Source organism: Panthera onca, chromosome E2 (genome assembly GCF_046562875.1).
Source record: "Panthera onca isolate mPanOnc1 chromosome E2, mPanOnc1 haplotype 2, whole genome shotgun sequence".
NCBI classification, from domain to species: domain Eukaryota; kingdom Metazoa; phylum Chordata; class Mammalia; order Carnivora; family Felidae; genus Panthera; species Panthera onca.
The window spans coordinates 3,222,506-3,241,131 of NC_138353.1; the positions used below are offsets into that span (position 1 = coordinate 3,222,506).

The following is an 18,626-nucleotide window of genomic DNA, read 5'->3' on the forward strand; positions in this document are numbered from 1 at the left end:
GGAAGGGGAGGAGGGAGATGGTTGGAGGACAGGAGGAGGGTGCACCTGGCGGGGGGGGGGGGGGGAGGGCGGGGGGCCCATATGCCATGTCATATGTGATAGGCAGGCAGGAGTGATAATGAACAGGGCTCACACCGTGAGGGCCGCTGTGCTGTGGAGGCAGGGAGAGGTGACGGGGCCTGAGTCAATGCACAGAGCCCACCACAGGACAGGGCTTTGGACCCAGCCTCCCCTTGACAGATGGAGCTGGAGCTGTCTCTGTCCCAGGCCTGACTCCCGCCTGACCATTCGGGACCTGCTCTGTGCATTCATGGAGGCGGCAGCGGCGCTGGCGGGGAAGCGGGCCCTGACCCAGGCGATTTGGGTGGGGCAGCGCGAGGGGATGCGGGAGGGGAGACCCCACGGCCGGAGAGGCGGGGCCGGCGCGCAGGAGTGCGCAGAGGTGAGGACCAGGGCTGAGGGGTGGGGCGGGGCCGGGAGCCTCCACTTCCTCCTCCTCCCTTCCCACCCTGGCCCATGGCTTCACCACCATGAGACTCAGAAAGGGGAAATTCTCGCGTTTAAAGTCCAGCAGGTGGAAGGTCAGGGCTGGGACACCTGGGTCCCTCGGCAGTGTCTGGAGACATGATGGGGACCGGAGGGAGCCTCGGGGCCTGGGGGAGCCTGGTGCTGTTGGTGAGTGCTCCCAGACAGGGGTGGGGAGCTGGGGTCCTGAGGGAGTAGGAGCTTCCCGGAGAAGGAAGCAGGCTTCCGGCTTGTCAGTGAGCCTCACACCTGGGCTCTCAGATACTGCCGTCCACTGTGAGAGTGAACGGTGCTTTCTGGCAAGACTCAGGCGTGCCCTCAAAGACCCAGGAGTCTGGGCCCCAGGCCTCCTCCCTCAGACTCAGGAGTCCGGGCCCCAGACCCTCCTCCCTCAGACCCAGGGGTCCCAGCCCCAGGCCCTCCTCCCTCAGACCCAGGAGTCCTGGCCCCAGGCCTCCTCCCTCAGACCCAGGGGTCCCAGCCCCAGCCCCTCCTCCCTCAGACCCAGGAGTCCTGGCCCCAGGCCTCCTCCCTCAGACCTAGGAGTCCTGCTCCCAGCCCCCTCCTCCCTCAGATCCTGGAGTTCTGCCCCCAGCCCCTCCTCCCTCAGACCCAGAGGTCCAGGCTCCCAGTGCCCTCCTCCCTCAGACCCAGGAGTCCAGACTCCAGCCCCTCCTCCCTCAGACCCAGGAGTGCAGGCCCCTGGCCCCCTCCTCCCTCAGACCCAGGAGTCCTTGTCCCCAGCCCCTCCTCCCTCAGACCCAGGAGTCCTGGCCCCAGGCCTCCTCCCTCAGACCCAGGGGTCCCAGCCCCAGGCCCTCCTCCCTCAGACCCAGGAGTCCAGGCCCCAGGCCTCCTCCCTCAGACCCAGGAGTCCAGACCCCCAACCTCTCCTCCCTCAGACCCAGGAGTCCCGGCCCCAGGCCCTCCTCCCTCAGACCCAGGAGTCCAGACCCCGCAACCCCCTCCTCCCTCAGACCCAGGAGTCCAGGAGTCCAGGCCCCCAGTCCCTCCTCCCTCAGACCCAGGAGTCCAGACTCCAGCCCCTCCTCTCTCAGACCCAGGAGTCCAGACTCCAGCCCCTCCTCCCTCAGACCTAGGAGTCCAGGCTCCCAGCCCCTCCTCCCTCAGACCCAGGAGAACAGGCCCCCAGCCCCTCCTCCCTCAGACCCAGGAGAACAGACCCCCAGCCCCTCCTCCCTCAGATGAGGGAGTCCTGACCCCCAGCCCCTCCTCCCTCAGACCCAGGAGTCCAGACCCCCAGCCCCTCCTCCCTCAGACCCAGAGGTCCAGGCTCCCAGTGCCCTCCTCCCTCAGACCCAGGAGTCCAGGCTCCCAGCCCCTCCTCCCTCAGACCCAGGAGAACAGGCCCCCAGCCCCTCCTCCCTCAGACCCAGGAGAACAGACCCCCAGCCCCTCCTCCCTCAGATGAGGGAGTCCTGACCCCCAGCCCCTCCTCCCTCAGATCCAGAAATCCAGACCCCCGGCCGCTCCTCCCTCAGACCCAGGAGTCCAGACCCCCAGCCCCTCCTCTCTCAGACCCAGGAGTCCAGACTCCAGCCCCTCCTCCCTCAGACCCAGGGGTCCAGGCCCCCGGCCCCTCCTCCCTCAGACCAGGTGTCTGGCTCCTGGTCCCCAACCTCAGTATCTTCCCCCATTACCACTTTGCTGATTAACTTCCTGGCCCTCGTCTTCCAGAGCCATATTTTTCTGAATGTGTAACCATTATCCTCTGGCCTTATCAGCGGAGCCAACCCTAACTCCTGGGTCCCTGGAGCCCCGCCCCTGCCACACTCCCGGCTGCAGCACACACACACCAAGAAAAGACAGATGGATGTTGCAGTGACCTTTGTTAGAGCAGAGCCTCGGGGGAGGAGACAGCTGGCCGTGTCCCTCCTCTCCCTCAGGCCCCAGCGACTTGGGTTAGGGCAGAGGACGGGAGGGTGGCTGGCCAGATTCCTCCTCCCCCCTCCCCCCTGCCACCAGCCCTGCAGTCTCCCCTGGGTCAAGGGAGACGAGGCTCGGAGTCTGACTCTCCCCTCTGTGTTCTCCCAGGGCCTGTGCGGCTGGACAGGGGCCAGGGCGGCTGGTGAGTGACCCCTGCTGAGTCTACCGCCCACACGGAGAGGTTGCACCCAAACCCGTGTGAGCTCTGGTGTGGGGAGGTGGTCTCACGGAGGGCACGGTGATCCATGGCCGGCACTCAAGGAAACGGTCCTTTCTGGACTCAGGCAAGCGCTGGGCGTCGTGGAAGGCCCAGTACTGACCTCCTGTGCTCACCCCGGGCCCTCCTTCCTGATCCTCAGCCCCCAGCCCCGGCAAGAACCTGACTGCAGAGGCCCGGACCCCCAGCTCCATCACCCTGCAGTGGCAGACGCCCCGTGGCCTGGACCGGAGGCACCACACCCCCTGGGGCCTGTGGACCGGACGGGATGGCGGAACCGAGGCCCCGCGCACGACCGACACCAGTTTCACGGTGGACGGACTCGGGCCCAGGTCTCCGCATGAGTCTTCCGTGGGGGTGCAGCAGGATGAGACCAACAGCTCCAAGCAGACTCTGCAAACCAGCACAGGTGAGAGGCAGTCATGGCCATGTTCTTGACTTCTGCTTTTCCCAAAAGGTGGCCGGCAGCGACAAGGACATGGCAGGTTCTGTCGCCCAAGAGAAATTGAACGGAAGCAAATGTGTAAATTTAAGTTTTCGATCAACCACTTTAATGTTTGTTTGTTTATTTATTGAAAGAGAGAGAGAGACAGACAGAGCATGAGCAAGAGAGGGGCAGAGAGAGAGGGAGACACAGAATCTGAAGCAGCTCCAGGCTCTGAGCTGTCAGCACAGAGCCCAAAGCCAGGCTCCCACTCACAAACCGAACCGCGAGATCACGACCTGAGCGGAAGCCGGACGCTTAACCGACCGAGCCACCCAGGTGCCCCAATGTCAACCACTTTAAAAATAAGTAAAAAGATGGGTGCCTGGCTGGCTCAGATCAAGAGCATGTGACTCTTGATCTCCAGGTTGTGGGTTTGAGCCCCACATGAGGTGTAGAGATTACTTAAAAAGACAAAGAAATTTAAAAGTAGTAAAATGAAACGTGAAATCAATTATAAAGTGAGAATTTATTTCGCTCAATAGATCCAAAATATTATCATTTTTTAAAGTTTATTTAATTATTTTGAGAGAGAGAGAGAGAGAGCACATGTGCGAGCAAGTTGGGGAGGGGCAGAGAGAGAGAGAGAGAAAGAGAATCCCAAGAAGCCTCCCCACTGTCAGTACAGAGATCGACATGGGGCTCGAGCCCACAAGCCATGAGATCATGACCTGAGCCAAAATCAAGAGTCAGATGCTTAACTGACTGAGTCACCCAGGCTTATCCATTTTCAAAAGCAGCCTCCACGAGCAACCTGGGGCTCGAACCCACACCCCTGAGATCAAGAGTCGCATGCTCTACTGACTGAGTCAGCCACGTGCCCCCAAATATTATCAATATTATCATTTTGCAGTGTAATCGACATATATAAGAACCAGAAGATAGTTTACATTTTTTAAATGTTTATTTCTTGAGAGAGAGAGAGAGAGAGAGAGAGAGAGAACGAGTTGAGGAGGGGCAGAGAGAGAGGGAGATACAGAATCGGAAGCAGGCTCCAGGCTCTGAGCTGTCAGCACACAGTCCGATGCAGGGCTTGAACTCAAGAACTGTGAGATCATGACCTGAGCCGAAGTCGGACGCTCAAGCGACTGAGCCCCCCGGGTGCCCCAAGATATGTTCTTAACTTCATACCCGCTTCTCAAAGCACAGTGTGTATTTTGCACCGATATCACATTGTTGGAGCAGGAGCAGGTGCACTGCAAGGGCTCAGCGGTCACACAGAGCTTAGGACCCCTCCCGACCCCGCACAGTCCCAGCTTTCAGCCCCCCAGCCCTGTGAGAAACCTGAGGGGGGAGACTTGGACCAACAGCTCTATCACCCCGCACCGGGAGGTCCCCAAGGACCCAGAGCCTCAGAGATGCACCTGCTGACTGGGTCCAGTGGCACGGAGACAGTGACAAAAGTGAGACCCAAAACAGGACCGTCACCGGTTACAAAGTGGGGAGTGGGGCAGGACTTCAGTCACTGTCCTCATGTGAACTTTCTGTTCGGGCAGAGAAGAACAAGGTTCCTGGCTCCAGGAAGACCCTCGAAGGTTCCTCAGGTCCCGCCCCCTGTTTCGTTCCCTTTTGTTCTGCTTGAGGAGGGTGGTAGGAGATGGTTGAGAACCCATAGGATCGCCGACAAATCTGGCCTCCCTGTGTGCACCATGGAACGTGGACACCCTGACCCTCTGACTCTTCTCCTGGTTCTCAACCATGTCTGGTCTTGACGATGCAAACTCCGATCGTCAGCTCCATCATCCTGACGTGGACAGTTTCCTCGCTCTAGAGCCGCTCTGGCCTAGAGCCCCTCCCCCGGTCACCCCCGTGGGGCTATTTAATTTTTTTTTTAACATTTATTTATTTTTGAGACAGAAAGAGACAGAGCATGAACGGGGGAGGGTCAGAGAGAGGGAGACACAGAATCGGAAACAGGCTCCAGGCTCTGAGCTGTCAGCACAGAGCCTGACGCGGGGCTTGAACTCACGGCCCGCGAGATCGTGACCTGAGCTGAAGTCAGCCGCTCAACCGACTGAGCCACCCAGGCGCCCCCCGTGGGGCTATTTAAAATTCAGTTCACTAAAATGGAAAATCCAGTTTCATGTTTTATGTGCTCAAGAGCTCAGATGAGGGGGTCCCAGTCCCCCTCCGTATCCCCCTGGGATAGCGTCTCTTATACTGGGCCTTGGGAGAGCATTTCCATCTTTGCAGCAGTTCTGTTGGAAACTGCTGGTCTAGACTCTTGCTACTCAAACTCTGGTCCGTGGGTGGGCAGTGCCGGCGTGTGCCGAGAACTGGCTGGAGATGCAGAGTCTGGGTCTCGTCTCAGACCCACCGAACGAGAACCCGAATCTTAACGAGATCCCCAGTGTTATGTACGCACACTGAAGTTGGACAAGCGCTGGTCTAGACCACACGCCTTACCTCTCCTGGGACCAGTAGTCGAGGCAGGACTGGAGACTTTGAGGGCTAAAAATATCCACTGACTGTACCCCTGATCTAGCTCCCTTGCTGACACCGGACCCCTTTCCCTAATTTTTCAGACCCCTATCCCGTCAGGAACTTGAAGGTAGAGGCTCAGACCACCAGCTCCGTCACCCTGATCTGGGAGGAGCCAGATGACCCTGACTTTCAGAACTACGTCTACTGGATCCAGTGGACTGGGAGTGAGACGCAGAACACAACCAACACCAGCTTCGTGGTGGGCGGACTGCAACCCGGGTCCTTGTATGGATTTGCCGTGTGGGCAGAGAAAAATGGAGTCGTCAGCTCCGCGACAGTTTGCAACGCCACCACAGGTGAGTGCCACCTGCTGCAGTTCTCTCTCTCTCCCCTTTAAAAAACGTTTATTTAGGGGCACCTGGGTGGCTCAGTCGGTTGAGCGGCCGACTTCGCGCAGGTCGTGATCTCGCGGTCCGTGAGTTCGAGCCCCGTGTCGGGCTCTGTGCTGACAGCTCGGAGCCTGGAGCCTGTTTCAGATTCTGTGTCTCCCTCTCTCTGACCCTCCCCCGTTCATGCTCTGTCTCTCTCTGTCTCAAAAATAAATAAACGTTACAAAAAAAAATTTTTTTAATAAAAATAAATAAAAAAACGTTTATTTATTTTTGAGCATCTCTTTGGGTCACGTTGACCAGGATTTGAAGAAAGAACATCACAGGTTCTGAGCTGGGATCAGTCAGGGTCTGGGACCCTCTAGAATACAGACATTGAGACTAGGGGGTGTCTCTCCTTAGCCACCAGGACTGTGTAGGGAGCACAGGCATGTTGCCTCAACTGTGGGGACATTAGGTACCATGGAATGTGGACACTCTGACCCTCCGACTCTTCTTCTCCTGGTTCCCAACTGTATCACGGTCTTGAGAATGGAAGCTCAGGCCACCAACTCCATCAGCTAGATTGGGAGGTGCCCCCTGGGCCCTGGCCTTTGGGACTACACTTATTGGGTCCAGTGAACTGGAGAGGGAGACAGAATTGAGACCCAACACTTATCCAAAACTTCAGTTTCACGGTAGAGGGACCCAAAACTGGGACCTTGTATAAATTCTCTCTGTGTGGGCAGAAAAGAATGAATTCTGTGCTGGTTCCAGACAAGAACCCCAGTAAGCCCCCCAGTGACAAACATCAATGCCCACTCTCTCTTTTGGTGAGAGCTGAAGAACCAGCAAAGAGAGCACCACCTTTGGGTTCTGGGATGCAGCCACCGTCTTTACAGTCTTGCCGAGCAGTGCCCAAATCCTGAGTCCACAGGAGAGAGGTGGCCTTTTCTGGGGACCGGCCTGTCTGGGAGTCTGCGGCTGAGCATAAGGCTGCAGGTGTCCCGTCCCTACCCCCAGGTTCCATGTCTAGAAATGCTCTTTAACAAGACTGGCTGCCCCAGGAGGAGGTCCGTCCGTGTGTTTTGGATTCTCGTGGACCAGGGAGAGGATATTCTGACCCTCTGTTCCTTCTGCCAGTCCCCAACGCAGTGATGAGCCTCAGTGTGCAGAAGCAGACCAACAGCTCCATCACCTTGAGCTGGACAGCTCCCCAGGACCCAGATCATCCTCTCTACACCTACGGGGTCTCATGGGTCAAGGAGAGCACCAGCGCCATTAGCATCCGGAACACCACAGATACCGGGATCATACTAACAGAACTGGAAGCTGGGAGCTTGTACATCGTCACCGTCTGGGCAGAGAGGAATGAGGTCAGCAGTGACAACCAGACACTCACTGGAGCCACTGGTGAGACTCGCGCTAGTTCTAGACAGAGCCAGTACTATTGGAATGGGAGAGAGAGAGGGTTGGGGAGACTTGGTGACCCCATCTAGCCTCATAGAACCTTGAGCCTGTAAGTCTGCCTTCTAGGAAGAGTCCGTCCTCTGCAGCCAGAACTTTCTAATTGCGAGGTCTGTCTTTGGGGATGAAGAGAGCCCCTGACCATCCAGCACCACCCCTCAGGAACCAACAAAGCCAGAAGACAGAAGGGCACAGCTCATCCCAGTATACTAGCTGAACCCCAAGCAACCCAGCTCTCAGCCTATATGTGAAGGGTTCCAAGTGTGACAGGAGCCAAAATTACCCCCAGGAACTAGGTTCACTGTGTATGCATGAAGCCTGGAACTGTTTAGTCTTCGGCTATTTGGGCTAAGAAGACTAAAGACAACAGCTCCGTCAAGAAAGAAGGGCCTGGGGGCGCCTGGGTGGCTCAGTCGGTTAAGCGTCCGACTTCAGCTCAGGTCACGATCTCGCGGTCCGTGAGTTCGAGCCCCACGTCGGGCTCTGGCCTCATGGCTCAGAGCCTGGAGCCTGCTTCTGAATCTGTGTCTCCCTCTCTCTGTGCCCCTGCCCCGTTCATGCTCTGTCTCAAAAATAAATAAAACGTTAAAAAAAAATTTAAAAAAAAAAAGAAAGAAAGAAGGGCCTGGAAGTAAGGAAGGACCCTGCCTCGGTCTGCTCACCTGAAAAAGGTGATGCGTAGGACCCAGGGCGATAGACTCAGGACAGAGAGGGCCCCGGTGATCCTGGTCCCCACCTGGCCTCTTTTCTGCGGTTCACTCTTCTTAGCAAGTGGACTCGTCTGGTGACTGAGGGGTCGGGGAGGTGGGCAGGCTCAGACGGGAGGGTCCTTGAGGATACACCCGCCCCCTTGACCTCCTGTCCTCTCTCCTCAGCTCCCAACACAGTCATGGATCTACACAAGGAAAACCAGACGAACAACTCAATCATCCTGCGGTGGAAGGTCCCCACAGACCCTCACTCTCAGCTCTACATGTACTGGGTCCAGTGGACCCCTGGGGGATATCCCCAGGGACAGCAAGACCCCCAGGGACATCAGACCAACCACACAGGCAGGACCAATGACAGTTGGTATGAGGTGCAGACCCTGGAACCCGGGACTCTGTACACCTTCAGGGTGTGGGCAGACAGGAACAACGTGACCAGTTATGCGCAGAGCCTCCTTGCATCCACAGGTGACATGGGCCCCCTTCTACCTGGTGGGAGCTGAGGTGGGGTCCGGGGGCAATGGGAAGAGTGGACTCCAAATCCCATCAGGCCATGGGGTCATGCCTTGCTAAGCTGCAGTGATACAGAGAGCCCAAGGGCTCATGGGAGTGGTAGTCCGAAGGGATCTGTTGCGTGTCCATTGGGGGAGGACAGAAAATGAGAGCTGAAGAGAGGTGTTTTGGTTTTGGGAGGGAAAGGATGTGCTAGTTCTCAGAGAATTGGCACCAGCGGTGGGAAGTGGGGGTAGGGTGGGGAGATGGAAAGGCACCCTTATGGCTCCTACTGACTCCTCCTGTCCCCTCCACCCAGCCCCGAGCCCAGTCACCATCACCTCCTGCATCAGCACCTCTGGGGGCCACGGGGTCATCTTGACCTGGTCCTGCCCCGTGGGAGGCTACGAGGCCTTTGAGTTGCAGGTGGGTGGACAGCGGGACTGCCAGAATGGATCGTCCTGTGGGAGGGGCGTGTCTGTGTGGGATCTCCAGCCAGCTCAGTCTTACCCAGCCACCGTCACCACCATCTGGGATGGAATGAGGGCCCCGTCTGCCCCTGTGACCTGCCACACGGAGAATGCAGGTGAGCAGATCCCCACGGGGACAGAGCTACGGTGAAAGGCTCTCTAGATCCCATCGGGCTCTGTTGTGAAGGAGCCTTACCTACACAAGGGGTCCTTTGTGTTTCCCTGTTTGCTTTCTTTGCTGCTTTCTTCAAAACCGCTCTCTTGAGATATAATTCACATACCATACAATTCACCCACTGACAGTGTACAGCTAATGGCTTCACTACACCCACAGGACTTGGCCAACCCATCACTCTTACACTATTTTCATTACTCACTAAAGAAAAATCACCTCCTTACACCATCAGCCCCTAATTCCCTCACTTCCCCACCAGCCTGGCCTCGGTAATCTCAAATTTATCTTCTGTCTCTGTAGATTTGCTTGTTCCGGACGTCTCCTAAAAATATCATCATCCTTCTGTGATGTATATCATCAGTCTTTGGTGGCAGGCTTCTCTCACCTGCTGTACCGTCTCTAAGGTCCATCAATGTTGTAGCACGTATCAGTGCTTCATTGCTTTTTATTGTTAAATAATATTCCACCATACGCAGGGACCACATTTCGTTTATCCGTTCGTCTGTGGATGGGTCTGTTGGGTGGTCTCCACTCTTTGGCTATTACGAGTAATGGTGCTATGGACATTCATGTACCCATTCCTGTGCAGAAAGGAACTTTCTTCCTCTTGGGTGTATCTCCAGGAGTGGAGTTGTAGGATCAAGTACTTAACTCTGTGTTTATCTTCTGGAGAAGTGCCAAACTTTTTTTCCCCAACACGACTGCACCATTTTCCACTCATCGGTGGCGTATTTGGGAGAGGTTTGGGCCTCATACTTAGTAAAACTCTGATCATATACCTTTGATGGTGGCCATAAGCTTCACTGGGCCCCATCTGTCACCTTCTATGAATCAGGACCTCTTATAAGATTGCATCTCTGAGATGGCAGGTTGGAGCGATGATAAATAGATGCCCAACTGGGCTTCTCTGGTTCCTGCTGCCCAGGAACGTCTCTTGCTTAGCAGCAAAGAGGGTCTCTGGAAGGGAGAGGAAAGATGCCCGTGTCCAATTCATGGGGACCAGGTCCATTAGGGGAATGGGCTGTGTGAGACCCTTCTAGAGCCTTTTGACAGGTCCTCGTAACCAGGGCTGTTGGGAAGCTGCATCCTGGGGCCACGACAGCTGATGGAGGCAGGCTGTGGGCTGGAGTCTGCTCCAAGACCAGGTATCTAAGGACAGACCCTGAGGGATCTGTGCCCATTAGAGCCTGGGGCCAAGACCGTGGGCACCACCACTGCAGGGGTGCCCTTCTGCTAGCAAACAGAACCTCTGAGAACACGAACCTCTGTTCTGGCGGGAGGCATCAATGCCATCAATGTGGTTTCTCAATCTTGACCCTACTGACATTTGGGGATGGATCGTTCTTTGCTGTGGGGGCCATCCTGTACATTGTAGGATGTTGAGCAGTGCCCCTGACCCCCGCCTGCTGGATGCCAGTGCGACACCACTCCCATGGTGCCAACCCAGAATGTCCCCAGACATCGGTGACAGAATCGCCCACGCCGAGAATCATTAATCTGGGCCAAGGAGGGGAAGAGGCACTCTGGCAGCCAGGTTACCTGAGCAAATGATACCTTTGGACCAGGCTCTTCGGGAAAGTTGGGTGGGAGGTGGGGCTCTATCCAGAGGCTTTCTCCTCTCCTTTCTCTGCCCTCGCATCTGCCCTGTCAGCCCTCTGGTCACAGTCTGGGTGAGGACAGAGGTAGGAGAGACAGGTTGCCAGTGGAAGAGGCCAACTCCAACGGTCCCCATACTTCCTAACCCAGGGGTTGTCGCTGGAGCCATTGTCGGTGTGGTCCTGTTTCTCATCCTGGTGGGCCTGCTGATTTTCTTCCTGAAGAAGAGGTGGGACTCGTCACAGGGCTGACTGACCATCTTCGGGTGGGGACGGGGTGGCAGGGAGAGGGTGAGGATCCCTGTTCCGGCCTGACCCCCCCCCCCCCAAGCCTTCTGTTCCAATGTCTCTTTCCCAGGCACAAGAAGAGCCAGAGGAAACCGGCACCCAAGGTTCTGGGCTCCAGGTAAGCAGAAAGTGTTGGAGAAGTATCTGGAAGAAGCAGTGTCAGGTCAAATCGAGGGGTGCTTGCTGGTCACCGGATAGGTCAACGGGTGGGCTCAGCGCACCCTGACACGCAATGCTCTCTGCCCCAAGGATCACAAGCCTTTCATCACCCCCCCTCCAGCCTGGGCCGAGGGCTCTGGAACCAACTCCAGCTCTGGGATTATGTTCATCCAACAAAAGATTCACTCAGCACGTGTATCATGTGTCAGGCACTGTTCTAGGCACAGAGGACACCGTGAGAGAAACAAAGATTTCTGCCTTCGTGAAGCTTACATTCGAGCACAAAAAATCATTAATAAACAAGATAATAGAGATTGTGATACAGGAGGCAGTAGAGCAAGAAGTGGCGATAGAAAAGGTAGAAGCCTATTTTGTTTTATTATTTTTTCCTTTTGTTTTTGAGAGAGAGTGCAAGCGGGGGAGGGGCAGAGAGAGCGAGAGAGTGAGAGTGAGAGAGAGAATCTTAAGCAGGTTTCATGCCCAGCACAGAGCCCAACGTGGGGTTCTGTCTCCCAACCGTGAGATCGTGACCTGAGCTGAAAGCAAGAGTTGGACACTTAACCTCCTGAGCCACCCAGGCGCCCCAGAAAAGGTAGAAGAATATTTAAGATAGGGTGTTAAAATTAGAGAAAATTGGAGAAAATTGTCCAGGTAAAGCCATACCAAGAAGATGACTAAGAGGAAGTCATTTGTGCACAGACTCATGTGCACATCTTGGGAAATGGCGTTCCAGGAAGAGGGACCAGCAGGTGCAAAGGCCCTGGGGCAGGAGCATGCTTGGAGCGTTTAGAGAATGTTGGGTATCTTGGCGACTGAGCAGAGTGGCACCAGAGTGTCACGTGAGGGAAGCGGGTCCAGGAAGAAGACAGGAGCAGCACTAAATGCTGCTGAGCCATCCCTCCAAGGATGGACTGAGAGGAGACCCTTAGAATTGGAGATAAGGAGGGGCACCTGGGTGCCTCAGTGGGTTGAGCGTCCGTCCGACTTCGGCTCAGGTCATGATCTCCCAGTTCGAGGGTTCGAGCCCCGCGTCGGACTCTGTGCTGACAGCTCGGAGCCTGGAGCCTGCTTCCGATTCTGTGTCTCCCTCTCACTCTGCTCCTCCCCCACTCACGCTCTGTCTCTCTCTCTCAAAAATAAATAAACATTAAAAAAATTAAAAAAAAAAGAATTGGAGGTAAGGAGGCAAATAGGATAGGGGGACTTTGGGGAAAGGGGTCACTCCCCTGTGGAGTGGTGCTGCAGACACCAGGCATTGGTGATGTGGAGAAAACAAGCAGAGAAAACTGGTGTGTGTGAGCAGTTTAAACGTGCACGGGCTGTGTTAACAGGCTTTGTTGTTGCTTAGGTGTGATAAAGGCAACAGATCCCAAGAGGGGAGTCCTCAGTAAGTCACACAGGCTCAGTCGGGAGGCAGGGGAGGTGGGGACAATGGTGGGCAAGAGCCTTAGTTATGGTTTCCGTGGGAAGGAATGGGTAGCTCGAGCCCAGTGCAATGATTTGGGCGAGCTCCGGGGTGTAAGGGCTGCCTCTGGTTGTCAGGCACCCGGCCCTGAGGGCTGAGGGCAGGTGCATAGTGGCTCAGTGTGTGAGAGCCACATGCACGAGGTGGTGGGCGTGTGGGCTTGACCACTGCTCAAGAAGGGGGCCGGACTGGCCTCTAGCCCCCGGCCTCCGAACTGGGTCAAGACCGTGTTTATAAAGCTGTCTTACAAGAGGACGAGCAAGAAGGAGCTGGAGCTGCGTGAGGTCAAAGAATTTAAAAAAAAAAAAATGTTTAATGTTTATTTATTTTTGAGAGAGAGACAGCCAGCAGGGGAGGGGCAGAGAGAGAGGGAGACACAGAATCGGAAGCAGGCTCCAGGCTCTGAGCCGTCAGCACAGAGCCTGAAGCGAGACTCGAACTCACGAGCTCACGCTGAAATGACGTAGCTACCCAGGCGCCCCCACTGTTGTGCAGCTGTCCCCACCGTCTGTCTCCAGAACTTTTTCATCTTGCAAAACCCAAACTCTGTCCCCATTGAACAGGATCCCCCCTCCGCCTCCATCAGCCCCTGGTGCCCCGCCCGGTCTACTCTCTGTCTCTGTGGATTTGACTCCTCTAGGGACCTCACAGAGGTGGATTCACACAGTATTGGTCCTTCTGTGACTGGCTTATCTGAGCTAGCATAATGTTCCCCAAGTTCACCCATGATGTGGCCTGTGTCCACACACAGAGAGAGTGAGCAGGGCAGGGGCAGAGAGAGAGGGGTGAGAGAGAAAATCCCAAGCAGGCTCTGTACTGTCAGCGGGGCTCGATCTCCTGAACTGGGAGATCATGACCTGAGCCGAAATCAAGTCTGACGAAGTTAAGTCTGATGCTTAACTGACTGAGCTACCCAAGTGCCCCATATTTGAAAAAAATTTAAAACACTGAATTGATAGATCCTGAGAACAGATATTGGTTGCCCAAGGCAGAGGGTGGAGGGTAGTTGAGTTGGGAGAAGGGGGTCAAAAGAAATAAAGAGAGACACCCCCCCCCCCAAAAAAAAGGCCCAGGGGTGTCTGGGTGGCTCAGTGACTTCAGCTCAGGTCATGATCTCACGGTTTGTGAGTTCCAGCCCCACGGCGGACTCTGCTGACAGCTCAGAGCCTGCTTGGGCTTCTGTCTCTCTCTCTGCCCCTCCCCCGCTTGCTCTCTGCCTGTCAAAATAGATAAAAATAAACTTAAAAAAAAAAGCCCTTTCTTTTATCCCAAGATCACATGGCCAAGGGAAGTTAAACTCTGCCCTTTTCCCACAGCCTCCTGGAGAACATCCCGGCACAAGACTTTGCTGCCCACGTGAGGAAGAACGAGAGGGATGCCAATGGCGGCTTCGCAATGGAGTACCAGGTGTGGTGACAAGCGAGGGGCTGAGCTGAGCCCCACGTGCCCACCCCAGACCTTGCCACACCTTTCTTTGCTTATGCAAAAAAATTCAGGCACAATTATGTTTTCGCCTGTGACACCGTTACGGGCCCTCGGGTCAGCCCTAAAGAAACACGTTGGTTTCCCCGTGTTGTGTCTTCTGTCGCCTATCTCTCTGGTCCCCGCTGTCCCCCAAGCCTCCCCAATGCCCTGCGGGGTGATGGTACATGTTTCTGTGGGTGCTACAGAATTCCAGGGCGCGGGGGTGAGTGGGGCGGTGCTGAACGGGGGTGTCCTCCGGGAAAGATGGAGAGACTCCAGGGTCCATGCTCGCCCCCTCTCTCTCTGCCTCTGCCCGCAGCGATTGGCTCTGGAGGGCACCAAGCAGTCGCAAATGGTGGCCTCAGCTCTCGAAAACAGTGCCAAGAACCGTTACCGAAATGTGCTGCCCTGTGAGTCTTAAGGCCTCTGCTGACTTTACCCCTGGCCGTGACTTTGTCAATACCCCATCCCTGGCCCCTTCCCTTATTCCCTATGGGACACAAAGCTCTTACCCCCTGTGAGGGGGGCACCCGGCCCATTCCTCCCTGCTGAGGTCAATCCACCCTTCTTAGGGCTCCCAGAGCCTGTGTGCCCTCAGCGTGACCTCTGTCCTTGGGTCTCAGTCTTGTCTCCATACCTTCCTGGGTCTCCCATGCCTGTCTCTGCTTCACTAATGCTGGCCTCTTCCTCTAGACGACTGGTCCCGGGTATCCCTGAAGCCCCACCAGGAGGAACCAGGCTCCGACTACATCAACGCCAGCTTCATACCTGTAAGGTTGTGGCTGCGAACCGGGAGGGCGTTGAGCAAAGCTGAGCAGAGAAGGACTGGAGGGGGTTGTGACTTGCCTGTTTTCTCCCATCAGGGTCTCTGGGGCCCCCGCGAGTTCATTGCAGCCCAGGGCCCCCTGCCCCAGACGGTGGCTGACTTCTGGCGCCTGGTGTGGGAGCAGCAGAGCCGCACCCTGGTCATGCTGACCAACTGTGTGGAGTCCGGCCGGGTGAGGGATCCGCAGGGTCTAGGTGTTGAGCCTTGACCTCCCATGTGACCCCAACCTCCTCCAGTACCCTCAGCCCATCCATTGGTCCATATAACCCAGTGGCCTTGAGAAGGAGGGGTCCTCCTGGCTGGGATGAATCTACACCTGGCTGCCTGTAGGTCTTGCCTCATCACCAGGCACTGAGTACAAGAGCCCCGGTGTAGATGGGCATCAGGACAGGTTCTCTGACCTCTCAGTCATCCCCCAGGTGAAGTGTGAGTACTACTGGCCTCTAGACACCCAGCCATGCACATATGGGCACCTACAAGTGGCCCTGGAGGGTGAGAAGGTGCTGGAGAACTGGACGGTACGAGACCTGAGGGTCCGGCACGTAAGTCTGCTCCACCTTGCCAGCCCCACCCCAACCCTCGCTCCCTCCCCCAGAACTATCTGGGCAGTCGACTCCTCAGAACCCCTCCTGAAGCCTAGACTTCCGTCACCGTCTCAGGGGACCACAGTGTGCCCAGGGATGCCCCCCACCAGTCAGAAACCAGCCCACCCTGGGGTGCTGAGCGCTCCCTCCCCAGCCTCCCCTCCCTCTCTCTAGATCCAAGAGCAGAAGACACTACGTGTACGTCAGTTCCACTACATGACCTGGCCAGACCACGGCGTCCCCCACTCCCCAGACCCCTTGCTGGCCTTCCGGAAGATGGTCCGGCAGTGGCTGGACCAGACCCTGGAGGGAGGCCCCCCCATTGTGCACTGCAGGTGAGGACCCGCTGGCTCTAAGAGAATGGCCCCTGCCGGTTTCAGGAACCAGAACCTTCTACAGGAGATGGAAGAGAGGAAGACGGGAATGCGTTGGTGGAGAGAAGGGAGGAAGGGGTGAGGGGCAGGAGAGAGAAACAGTCAAAGGTTTTGAGAAACATTTGAAACACCTCCAGTGCACGCTGGGAACCTCATCCTGCCCATCACTCTCCTGTCGTCGATACTGAAGACTGTAGAGGAGGTTATGGGTGGGGGGGGGGGGGCACGAAAAGGGGCTTGCTCCAGAGTGGCCGACAGCCTCTGAAATGGAAGCTCTGGTCACAGTGACAGTCGCATTCAGGGAGCACGTACCGCCAGTGACGTGATGGAAACTCCACAGTCACGGTCTTGCTGGTCCTCAGGGCAACCTCATGACCGAAAGGGTTTCCTCCCCATTACAGCGCTGGGGAAACCCAGTCAGAAAGCGTACGTCTTGGGTTCAAGGCGTAAGGGGTCAAGCTGATGCCTGTGGTGGCACTCTTACATTCTCTGCTGAACCGTGTCCTAACACCCGCCCTGTCCCAGGATAGCACCCCCTGGAGGTGTCCCCAGCAGAGGGTCATCCCCTCCCCCAAGCACAGAAGGGACTCCTGCGTAATGGTTAAGACGATTGATTTGAACCGGAAAAAGGATCGAAGCACTGGTTCATTCCACCATGTGGAAGAACCTTGATAACACGGTGCTGAGTGAAATGAGACAGACACAACAGGTCACATGTAGTAGGATCCCGTTTATGGGAGATGTCCAGAATAGGTATGCCCACAGAGCCAGATTGATGGTCACCAGGGGCTGGGGAGAATGGAGAGTGGGGAGTGACTGCTTAGCGGGTACAGGGTCTCCTTCTGGGGGGACGAAAGTGTCTGGGAACTAATTAGATGTGGTGGTCACACAACATCGCGAATATACTAAATGGCACTGAACTGTTTACTTTAAAATGGGTTTATGTTTAAAAAATATTTTTGAATGGTCAGCTTGGGAGTTCCTTTTTCTTGTGTGTGAACTCCAGAGTGACCTGGGACAGACAAGCGACCTCACTGTGCTCAGCCTCCATTTCTCCATCTGTAAAATGGGCGTGCTGTTAGCTCCTACTTCTCAGGCTTGGGAAAAGTGACAAGGGTGCGTAGGGCATTGGAGGCAGGGCCGGGCAGACAGAAGGAGCTCCAGGCAGAGTCACACACAGTGGCTTTTACCACTTACACGGTATCCCCCCAGAATGCTATCTTGCTGAATAATATACTGTGATCCCGGATGCTCCAAAAATAGATCCCTCCAATCAGCCAAGACTCCCCCTTCCTGTGACCTGACCCCTTCTTGTTCCTGCCTAGTGCTGGCGTGGGCCGCACAGGCACCTTCATTGCCCTGGATGTCCTGCTACGGCAGCTGGAGCATGAGCGTTTTGTGGGAGCCTTCAGCTACGTGCGGAAGATGAGGGAGAGCAGGCCTCTCATGCTACAGACTGAGGTGATGGGGTTCCCGAGGGCACAGGGGGGTGGGGGTGGGGCCTGGGGGGAAAGCAGGCCCAGGCTCAGAAGGGCACCCCTCACCCCCTGCCCCGTGCTCCTCCCCAGGCCCAGTACGTGTTCCTGCACCAGTGCATCCTGCGGGGTCTCCAGCAGTCACCCCTAGCCCCAGCAGAGAAAGGGGCTTCATACGAGAACCCGCTGTATGAGCATGTCTAAGCCACAAGAGACTTGAGACCCCAGTGGAGACTCAGACTCTGGATCTCCACTTGAGCCCAGATTCCTGGAGCCCTGGGAGAGCAGAGGGCTGGGGTCCCAGACACCTGAGTCTTGCCGGAGGAGGGGAGGCCTGGGTGTCTAAACTGTTTCCCTGGAGGACAGAGGGCAGGTGGGAGTGGGTATCCTGGATTCCTGGTCCCTTGGAGGAGGAGGGATGGGAGTTAGGCTTTCCTAGTTCTTCGAGGGAGGAGGAGGCTGGAGGCCTAGGCTGCTGGATTCTGGGGAAGGAAGAAATTCGCGTCTGGAACTCTAGCTACCCCTGGTGCAAAGGCAGACAGGATCCATCCCATTTTTTATTCCAGAAACCAAATCTGTCTTCTAGGATCTGAGATTTCCCTGCACCCCACTGCGTGTACATATCTTTTTCTTCTATCCCATAATTTATTAAATCACTATTCTCCCCCAGGGATGCTTGCTATAGTGGATTTCTGGGTCTGGAAATAATATTGGGGTGGGAGTGGGGCTGGATTCCTGATGTTTAAGCACTGAGGTAAATGTCCTAGGGAAGAAGCGAGACCCATAATTTTGCACCCGAAAAAAAATGTGTTTGGATGGTTGAGTCTCTTAGAGAGGGCTGGAGGTCCACACTGTGTTCCAGCGTCTGTCCGGTTCCTGAAGCCAGGAGCATAGGGGCTTGCTTCCTGGGCCTGGTGCTAGGAGATCCTAGAGGGTGGGGTGATGTCTGGGGCGGATTCACTAGAGACTTTCACGCTGAGTCTTGTGTCTGGATACCTGACTACTTGGGTACTTGGGTCTCCCGAGACAGTCTCTGGGGTCCTAGGACAGGGTATCCTGGTGGGGGTGGGGGTGGACAGAGGGGGCCTAGATGCCAGACAGTTGGACAAGAAAGCAGAAA

The 18,626-nt window shown here is 56.0% G+C and overlaps 1 protein-coding gene across 3 annotated transcripts; it reads left to right on the forward strand.

Annotated features, from left to right (window-relative positions):
- Positions 1 to 93: 93 nt before the first annotated feature.
- PTPRH (protein tyrosine phosphatase receptor type H) lies at positions 94 to 18,196 on the forward strand. Of its 3 annotated transcripts, XM_078439277.2 has the most exons (18): positions 425 to 442; positions 567 to 675; positions 2,581 to 2,614; positions 2,832 to 3,098; positions 5,699 to 5,953; positions 7,109 to 7,378; positions 8,308 to 8,607; positions 8,951 to 9,217; positions 11,023 to 11,101; positions 11,230 to 11,277; positions 14,100 to 14,190; positions 14,567 to 14,657; positions 14,941 to 15,017; positions 15,111 to 15,245; positions 15,493 to 15,615; positions 15,832 to 15,992; positions 17,357 to 17,492; positions 17,600 to 18,195. In XM_078439277.2, the coding sequence occupies exons 2-18, from the start codon at positions 625 to 627 to the stop codon at positions 17,708 to 17,710; spliced, it is 2,496 nt and encodes an 831-aa protein (XP_078295403.2). In that variant the 5' UTR covers positions 425 to 442; positions 567 to 624; the 3' UTR covers positions 17,711 to 18,195. The 3 variants fall into 3 exon arrangements, with proteins under 3 accessions (XP_078295402.2, XP_078295403.2, XP_060508288.3); XM_078439276.2 differs by lacking the exon at positions 2,581 to 2,614 and having other exon boundaries at positions 94 to 442; positions 17,600 to 18,196; XM_060652305.3 differs by lacking the exon at positions 425 to 442 and having other exon boundaries at positions 523 to 675.
- Positions 18,197 to 18,626: the final 430 nt, after the last annotated feature.

Coding starts and splice junctions, on each gene's coding strand:
- PTPRH (XM_078439276.2), top strand. CDS start 119: ATGAACAGGGCTCACACCGTGAGGGCCGCTGTGCTGTGGAGGCAGGGA. Junction 3,099..5,698: donor GACTCTGCAAACCAGCACAG/GTGAGAGGCAGT, acceptor CTAATTTTTCAG/ACCCCTATCCCGTCAGGAAC. Junction 15,018..15,110: donor TCAACGCCAGCTTCATACCT/GTAAGGTTGTGG, acceptor TTCTCCCATCAG/GGTCTCTGGGGCCCCCGCGA.